The sequence below is a fragment of the Macrobrachium rosenbergii genome, chromosome 23 (genome assembly GCF_040412425.1).
Source record: "Macrobrachium rosenbergii isolate ZJJX-2024 chromosome 23, ASM4041242v1, whole genome shotgun sequence".
NCBI classification, from domain to species: Eukaryota; Metazoa; Arthropoda; class Malacostraca; order Decapoda; family Palaemonidae; genus Macrobrachium; species Macrobrachium rosenbergii.
Genome location: NC_089763.1, coordinates 45,245,807 through 45,255,417, shown reverse-complemented (window position 1 = coordinate 45,255,417; position 9,611 = coordinate 45,245,807). Strand labels below are relative to the sequence as shown.

General features: G+C 36.8%; 1 protein-coding gene across 2 annotated transcripts; it reads left to right on the top strand.

The window, feature by feature from the left end:
- Positions 1 to 839: 839 nt before the first annotated feature.
- LOC136851581 (salivary glue protein Sgs-3-like) lies at positions 840 to 9,576 on the top strand. Of its 2 annotated transcripts, XM_067125858.1 has the most exons (5): positions 840 to 1,620; positions 5,855 to 5,970; positions 6,286 to 6,471; positions 7,186 to 7,320; positions 8,574 to 9,576. In XM_067125858.1, the coding sequence occupies exons 3-5, from the start codon at positions 6,287 to 6,289 to the stop codon at positions 9,313 to 9,315; spliced, it is 1,062 nt and encodes a 353-aa protein (XP_066981959.1). In that variant the 5' UTR covers positions 840 to 1,620; positions 5,855 to 5,970; position 6,286; the 3' UTR covers positions 9,316 to 9,576. The 2 variants fall into 2 exon arrangements, with proteins under 2 accessions (XP_066981959.1, XP_066981958.1); XM_067125857.1 differs by lacking the exon at positions 5,855 to 5,970.
- The last annotated feature ends 35 nt before the right edge of the window (positions 9,577 to 9,611 follow it).

The window sequence follows — 9,611 nt, the reverse complement described above, 5'->3', positions numbered from 1 at the left end:
ATTTTGCGAGGTCTATTATAAGATGTTGAAAGGAACTTTTATGGAAGGCAAGTTTGGATGTTCACTGTAAATGAAAGAAAGGATGGTAAAAGACGTAGAGATTAACTAGTTCGAAGAACTGAAATACCGAATCAGGGTCTCTGTCAAAATACATCAAGCTCGTCAAATATATTCTCTCGATAATGTCTTTACGATAAAGGCATGTATCGAAAATGTTAGTTTATCAAAATCCCTATAGGACGCTAAAATCCCTTCCCAAAATAGATTAGAGATAAAATTACGAACTCAAATTCCTGTACTCGGAGCAATTCCCTGCAACATCTTACGGTTGACCCTTGCAAAATGAAATTCAGCTTCTGATTACTATGATGAAATCAAATTCACACTTTCCGAATTAAGTAAATGTATTTTTTTTTTCTATTTGCTTTCGGAGCACATAAACTACTCAGTTCTAAACTGGCGCATGAAAGGAGAGCTTTGAATACCTTCAAATTAAGAAGCAATTGCAATTTGGGTGGATTAGTCAAATCCCCAAACGAATTGTCAATACTGTATTTGTAAGACACAAGTGCCAACCGCAACGTTCGTCTCTGCTGTGACAAATTGATAAATATTTGGCATGATTTGTCAGAAAATAAATCATCTCATTTTTAAAGTTTCTGTTCCCGGAATGCGCAGTAACTGAGGTGATTTATATTTATCAAGGTCATGTGCTGTACCATCGGTAAATGTAACTATTATTTAATCCAGTTTCTTAATAAATCTTAAATAATTTGTGTAATTAACTGGAATAGCATTTTAAGTAAAAACTTGATTTTAATACAAGGGACTTCTCAGGCTAGTTTTGTGAGCAGTTATTCATTTTCTTTTTAAGTGATAATATGACTGGGGAAGGGACGCCCCCACACGAGTAACGCCCCTGTCAGGAAATAATTTACAAATTCGCCATGTAATTACTACCACTTACGCAATAATTCGACTTTTTATTTATTTATTTATTTTATTTTTTGCTGCCACGTACTACTGGTTCATTCAGTGTTTTAAAGCATGAAACAAGGACGAGTTGTTTCATTTGGTAGGGTAGAAAATCCTTGTTCGCGTCTGTTGCCGTGTGTCAGGGATGTTTACTGGACGCTTAACAGTGTGGGCTTCTATCGTGTATCGTATAAGATAGAAATAATTAAAAATTTAAAGAAGCAAGTATTAGATTCGAATGGCATGTCGAACTATGTAGGACCATTGACTGTATTGTTAATCCCAAGTGATAAAGTGAACATAAAATCAAAATCTACAGCGTTGTTGCGCAATTGAACGTCATGGAAAAAGTATGGAGGAACCGTCTAAACCTAAGCAGGTTCAGTTTCTAGTCCCGGTAGGAGAATATCCCAGATGTGGAAAAGTTACTAAGACGTACACATCAATTCGTTTGAACATTTTAGAAATTCAAAGACGTACACGATGTTTGGTTTCATTTGTTCGTGTATTCCGACGTGAAGTGTTAAAGAGAAACCTGAAAAAAGAATAAAAGTGTAATTAAAGTTGGATAATCCAATTAGAACCTTGAAAAGAGCTGGACGAGATACACAGTGGGTGATTAGTTAAGACTGAATGGAGACGAGGGTAGGTCAAGATAGTTTAGTTCAACCATAGGATTTTTGTTATAACTCAAAAGATATTTGTTTCAGTTCATGTCCTTTGAATGTTCATATAATCGGAAAAAAGTATATAAGAATACGATCGTTCTCCCATTAGCGAAGTTAATAAAGCTTCAAAATTTTTTCACAAAACACGTTTTTCATGAACTTAAGTCTACTGTAGTGTAAAAAAAAGTATTTTTTTTACAGTAGCAAATTTTAAAAAGTAATATCTGTCGCCAACAGTGAAACTTTCTGCGTAGAGAAATTAGCTCTTGCATTTCATTATTGTCATTAGGTGAAATCAGGAAAAAATCGAATAAACGGTTTAGGTTTGCGAAGTTTTTAAAGTTCTCGTTAACCGTCCATTTACAGAAACTAAAGGGCGTTCTTACCAGTCGTAAGGAATGAATGATACTAAAGGAATTAAAGTTAAATGAAAATAACGCTGAATTTGTTGGTAGGAAGGAAAAACAGTTTAAAAACCTGATATTCAGCTAAATATAAATATGGTAATTCTAAGGAAGGGCTCCGCAATGAGATACGGTATTGTTTACTAATGAAATGACTGACCAGTTTAGAAAATGGTTATATGTAATGCAGTAAAGATGAGATAATTTTAAAAATTGTAATAGTTATTGTTTTGATCACTGGAAAATACGTGGCTTAGGTGTACTGTTGGACTGTAATTTGTCCTTTAGTGCTCAAATAAAAAAAAAATAATGTAAGGGTTACCGGCCATCATCCTAGAAATATTGCGTTGTTAAAACGTCTTTTGTGTAAAAAAAAAAAAAAAGGATGTCGGAGTGGACAAGTGCAACTCTTACTTTAATATGCCTAAGATGCGACTTAAGAAGCTGCAAAACTTATTAAACTGAATGGCCTGATTAGTAAAGGGTGTTGCACCGCACGACAGGATTACCCTTGTATTAGGTTGAACAGGCTTCCTCTCAAAGCTATAATGTTCAGATGTATGATGACTCAACAAGCTATCAAGAATAGATGTCCAGAATATTTGAGTGACTTTCTGCATATAATACAGGTTAACGGATGGAGTCAGCACAAGAGCAACTACAGTTATTTGAGCGAAGATGTAATTTGAATGTTGGTTGTTTTCTTCTTGAAATTTGGGTGCTACTTTGGTTTATCTACGCGTCACCTACTCCGAGGTGCTAGTACTAAACACCGTATGGTAAATGCAAAGTAGACGGCCGCACGAAGATACCGTTTATTAATATAATTTGTCGACCACCCAATATAGAAATAAGCATATATAATACTTTGATCCTCGTGTTTAGTACTAGCACCTCGGAGTAGGTGACTCGTAGATAACAAGCCACAGTAGCACCGAAATTTGATCTCTAAGACTGTACAGTAAGCTCCCTCTTGATATCGGGAGGACTAAAAATATCAAGTCTTGCTAGAAATAATGACGATTTTCCTATTTTCTGAGTGATATGACGACGTGGCTTTGGCAAATTTGGATTACTCCGTATGAAATCGTTATTGTTTATGGCGAGCGAGTTTGTGGGTCTCGTAGTGCCTAAGGGAGAGTATGGCCCTAGGGAGAAAAAAGAAATAACAGTAAACAATGTCACAAAAAGTTCAGGAATTTCATTACATTATTTTAAATACCATCTACTAGCGGATTGTACGGCCTAAGGAGATTTACGCTGTATTTCGAGTTTGTCATTTAATAGGTGGCCATCGGATCTGTACAGTGTTGCCGAATTTTTTTGTTTTTACGGTAATACCCAGCGGGCTTGTACTAAACACGCCGCATAGTTGGATACGTACCGGGTTAAAACCTTTGGGGGTCACTATCTAGGAAAGGTCCGTGTTGCCGTAAAATTAACGAAGGTGGATGTATCACTAGACTGTTTGTTGACTGACGAAGGCAATCGCTTATTCACAAACCAAACTTGTCGTTCAGATATTCCCAGACACTTAGGTGAGGACTGGTTCACGACAGTATTAATTTTAATAAGCTTTGGCAACCAATAAAAAATGGCCAAAATTTATGTAAGCCCGCTTGCGGGTATAAATATGGTATAGATGTACCCCTGGCTTCATTTGTCTTTAGAAATAGGTAGAAAGCTCTACCGAAACGTCAAGGAATAAATGATCTCTGGACAGCTTCTGCGTGATTTACCTACTGCTACGAAGAAATTCGTTAGAGATTGAGAAACTACAATATACTGTAAATTAAACGGCATCCAGACGACCATTCTATTAAATAAAGTTTGTTTGAGGGGGGGTCTTACGAAATAATAATAATTATGGTAATAATAATAGTAACAATAATAATAGTAATATTTCGAATATGAATTCAGAAACATTATTTTACAAAAAAAAAAAGTGGTGGCGAAAGGCTATATTTAAGAAATATTACAGGAAAATACAAATATCAAAACAAAAGGAATGCTTCCTAATATGTATTTTACAAATATGCATAAAAATCTTAAGTCACATGAAAGGACTATAAAATAAGCAAAACGTAGGCTCAGTAAAAACTATATTCTCCCACTACATAACATTCCAGATAATGTAAAACATATAAAAGAAAAAGTTAGAAAATTATTTTAGAGTATTCTGTGCCATAAAACTTAGCAATCGTATCAAAACATTCATTTGATTTCCCCGGTTACTCCCAACCTATATACTGCGCCAAGGCAAAGCAAATCAATTGTCACAAACTTTATTCTATTATATTATGACACCTTATTCGTCTTCCTGTGTGTTAGCTTTGCAATAGTGAAGATGGTCGTGCAAACATTTCTGAATAACCGGACTTGAGTGTCATCATCGCAGAAATAAACTTTTCGTTATGAGAATATTCCCTCTTACACAGAATTTCGACGCAGTTGTTCAATAGCCTCATTACTTATATTGTTACTGGTAATTTTGTGGCCCAAATACGAGAATGAATGTATAAAGTGTAAGTAATCATTTTGCAGTGAAATCCTTAGATATTCCTGTGTTTTCCTGTTACAAGAAATCAACATGCTCACAGTTTTACTGGTGCTCTATAGTGGTGTGTTCTAATGCAAAGCCTTTACAAATTGTCATCAGTTTTCTTGGCGCCTTCGCAGTGGGAATGAGAATGACTCAAGTCATCTGCATAGCAAAAATTATTAGTTTCCGTGATCAGCGAACATGACTATGGCTATTAAGTAAAGAATAGTAACGGTTTGAACAAATTAGCTTTTGCAGACATATTTTCCTTAGCCGCTTTTTCAGTATTATGGGCCATCTTAATTTTTTTTTGTAGGACCTGGGGAAAGTAATGCATTGGGACCCTCTACCTACTTATTTACGGGAATTGAAACTTTTTTAAAATTATATATAAGGCTATATCGGTACTTTCAAAAACAATTGTTATAAAATCAGTGTCTAAACTAAAAACATGCTCTAAAATAATTTTTTTTCTTATGAAAAATTTGGCAATATATGGCACCTTAAGACAGGCCGTTAAAGGTTTTCATAAAAAACGCAAGGGAGCCACGTAGCGGATGACAAGAATTGAAAGAACTATACCCAGTTACAGTTATTAATGTAGCTTCGTGATTTTTGCAAAGAGAGGGCACGCATGGCTGTCTTGTGCCCCATCTTTCTACAGCGACATTAGAAGGTTCTGACACTGTTCTCTTTGTAAGGTGGAATTAACTGCTCTACGGTGGATAATCAGATGAACTGAAATCTGTGGAGGTAAAAAAACTGTCTTCATCAAGATGATATTGTTCACATTCCCAGAAAATGTAACTGGAAAGTCTGGGTCCCAGTGGTATTTGTATTGACGATGAAAGGAGACGAATTGCTACTGTCTTTTTTACATAATAAATCGTAACTGAGACTTAAATAGGGACATACATTTGTTGGAATACTTGAACAATGAAGTCCTACTACTTTGTGGAACAATTTCGGTGTTTGATGTTGAGACAATTTTAGTATGTTACTCGTAACTATAAAAAAAAAAAGAACCACATTATCCGTGGATGGAGTAGTTTATTGCTGAAAAAATATTTTCCTTTTGGTCTAAAAAGGGCGAAAACAGTTAAATTCATATTTAAAGCTAAGTACATCGTATTTCATGCTCTAATTCACAACACAGCTTGTGCAAACATCATTACCTTGTTGACTAGAATGTTTGGCCTACCTTCAACCATTTAGCTATACAACGGATATGAATTGGATTGCTTAAGGCAATTTGTCTTTGACAGATGACGATTTGGGCCCTTGGGCCACCTGAGAGGTAAAGACATATAAGATGTAAGTAGAGTGTGGGTCAGCAGGTCACATCCCTCGAGCTGAGCAGAGACTGCAGTGGCACTGGGAAGTGAGTTGAGTTTTCGATCTTTTTCTTATACTTGAAGATTGTACTTTATGCTATTTTTCCTTAAGAATTATTGTGGAGAGAGAGAGAGCTTATAAATGTTTGATTTTGTTCACCTAGTTCCGATCGTTAGAGTACGTTACATGATTAGCTCATCATTGGGCTAAGTTAGCCAAGTGCGAATTAAACTTAAAGGTAGAAACTTATTATGATCCCTAATAATAATTTTCCTCAAAGAAAAACTAACGACCTTTGTCAAGCATGATCCACTATCCCACGCGCCATTTCCCTTCCTTAAAGGAATCTATTCGTTCTTAGGATGAATCGGTCTCTCGTAATGTTCCTGGGGGTGTTAGCTGTGGTTGTGGGGAGGATTTCTTCTTCCTTCGCTCCTGCGCCACGACTTGACACCCTGGCATGTGACAGCGTCAATACCATGAATCCTGGAGAAAGAGTTATTGTTCAGTCGCCGAATTTTCCATCCAATTATCCTTCTTCTTCAAGGTAAGATGCAGGAAGATTTGTTAGACTAATATTTGTGGTTGGGGAAAGATGGGAGAGCTCAAGGTTCTTAACATGACTCTTTTCAAATGTATTTTGACATCGACTGGAGTGCGTCTGGAATATTTACAGCATCTGTCACGCCAGATGCCACATTTAATTGCTAGACTTAAGTTACCGATCATATATCTAATGTTCCTTTACTTGAGGATACAGAGGCACACTTTCCATTTCTTATGTTTTATGTTTCCAACTTCTATTTATATTTGACAATTATAACAGCATATTTAGTTAGGATTTAAGAAATATATGATTATACAGTAGCGTGTGTTAGAAAGATTATAGCATAAGTCTAGCTATGATATGATGAAAGTACAAAGAGGGCAAAATATTTCCATCCCGAATAGTTCCTTTGGTTGTATTTGAGTGTCATTTTATGCCGTATTACAAGGCTTGCAAACTGTTTTCAATGTAATTAGTAATCCACGTTTTACGACATTCAATTCGTTTATTACACTGTAAGAAGCTCTCATTTTTCACCAGATCTGAATCTTGTCTCCATGGGTTTGTATTCCTCTTATCAAATGCTACATATTTAGTCTGTTTCTTTGTAGATTTGGTTATTTTCCCTTCTTGGTTCACCTTTAGATAAAAGATACGTGCATATATAGAATAACAATGCTTTACATTTTGTAATGTATTTTTTAACAATTTCAGATGCCAGTATGAGATAACTTGCAATACTGAAGCCTCAACGTACTTGCAGTTCATCTGCCCTACCTTCTCATTAGAATCATCCACGGACTGTTTGGCAGATCGTCTAATCGTGACTTCCCGAGGAGCAAGAGCGGAGTAGGAAATCATAGTTTTTTTTTTTTTTTTATTCATTGGAAGACGATTCTCAAGTTCGTTCATTAACACTTTGATATATAGTTTTTCTGTACGAAATTTGGAGTAACGGTCGGTCTGAATTCTATAGATATATTTTCACGCTTTTATACGTGTAAATTTAATTTTCTTTCCCTGATGTTTTTAATGAAGTACATATCCAAATGTTTTGTACATAATTAGAATTTATAAATTTCTTAATCTTTTAGCCAGTAATTTATTTCTATAATCAAATATCTATTTTTACAACCATTTTGTTAGCAAACAGACTTTTACTCACAGATCTAAGGCCTTATTTTTGTTGCTATTCATTCCGTCCATTTGTGAAAGGTATATAAATCACTAGTCAAGTTAATTCGTAATTTTTTTTCAATGTATTGCTCTCAGGCAGGTTTTTGGCATCCATCACTTCCGCTGTTTCAGTCTGAGTTTGGTATATCTTTGCTTCAGTATCTCCACAAGCTCTCTCTCTCTCTCTCTCTCTCTCTCTCTCTCTCTCTCTTTCTCTCTCTCTCTTTCTCTCTCTCTCTCTCTCTCTCTCTCTCTCTCTCTCTCTCTCTCTCTCACCCTGTTAAAAGTCTAGCATATTAATAGTCAGTCCAGATTTCAGATTAGTCCACCCTCCTGAAGTCACAACTTTTCAAGTTTATAAGTCAAGACAGATCAGAATTATGGACAGTTTGTTTGGAACTGCTGTTTGGAAAACGTTCTTTTGCTCATTATTAAGCCCTGTCCACACTAGGGGCACTGCCTGATGGGCAAACACTGCTCCCATAACCCGTTCTTCTATACTGACCGACCGAGTACGGAGCCAGAACGATGCGTTCGTCTGGTAGCACCGCTTCATAAGCGAGAGAAAATATAAAACAAATGGAAGTTCCCGACGGCATGCCCGCTTGTGTGGGCAGGCCATCACAGTTGCTTTATTGTACTATTGTTACATAGGTAGTTCGTAATGCATTGTATGTTTCCACCACAAACTATTTTTCAATAGCGTTTTACGTATAGATTCCTGCGTGATTTACAAACCAAACTTTTTTCTGCATAACACTACGTAAAAATTCATACTTGACAACATTTTCCAGCACAAGCTTATTAACTTTTTCCTGCCTCTTCAAGCCTTGATTTTTTTTTATTACTGAAACTGTTTCTTGGCTGGTGAAACCTATCAGTTTTTTCTTTTAATTTGCCAGATGTCAACTCAATATTTATTTCAGAAAATGTGGAACTGACACTCCAGACGGCACAAAAACGTCGACTGGTTGGACTCGCCTGACTTTTGCCAGCAACGCTCAGACGAATGCTCAAGGATTCCGATGTTATATCTGGTGTTGGGAAATTCCGACTACAACAACAACCACAACAACAACTACCACCACGACTACGCCAACAACCACAACAACTACCACAACACCTACCACGACTACATCAACAACCACAAAAGCAACTACCACAACACCTACCACGACTACATCAACAACCACAACACCTACCACGACTACATCAACAACCACAACGCCTACCACAACTACTCCTACAACGACGACAACTACGCCAACAACCACAACACAGATGGCAACTACACCAACAACTACGCCTACAACTACTCCTACTACAACTACAACCACTCCTACTACAACTACAACCACAACTCCAACAACTACCCCTACAACAACTCCAACTACAACTCCAACAACTACCCCTACAACTACGCCAACAACTACTTCTACTACAACTCCAACAACTACCCCTACAACAACCTCAACAACAACGCCTACAACTACCCCAACAACAACGCCTACAACCACGCCAACAACCACGCCAACAACTACGCCAACAACTACACCTACAACTACTCCAACGACTACACCTACAACTACGCCAACGACTACACCTACAACAACTCCAACTTCCACCACTCCTACAACCCCAACAACCAAACCAACGGTATCTTGTTAATGCACGCAATAAACAATGGTAACAGAAAAAGAAAAAGGAGAGACCATCCGACCAAGACCATTCCGTCAAAGAAGAGCATTACCCCTGTAAGTGTCGGTATGCTTCAAGACCAGAGAACTTATGATCATTTTATCTAGATTTGTGCATAGCATTGGTAACTGTCCTTGCAAATTATATACAGTACATTTATCGTAAAGTGTGGCCAATGTTTATGAAATTTACTGTAACTGATGCTGGAATAAAAATTGCACTACTGCATTTTACCTTTGTTTCATCAGAATCTGTGGTAAAGGCAT

Excerpts from the sequence above, each read along its gene's own strand:
- LOC136851581 (XM_067125857.1), top strand. The coding sequence starts at position 6,287 with ATGAATCGGTCTCTCGTAATGTTCCTGGGGGTGTTAGCTGTGGTTGTG. Across the intron at positions 6,472-7,185 it reads AATTATCCTTCTTCTTCAAG|ATGCCAGTATGAGATAACTT; the intron begins GTAAGATGCAGG and ends TAACAATTTCAG. Across the intron at positions 7,321-8,573 it reads TCCCGAGGAGCAAGAGCGGA|AAAATGTGGAACTGACACTC; the intron begins GTAGGAAATCAT and ends TATTTATTTCAG.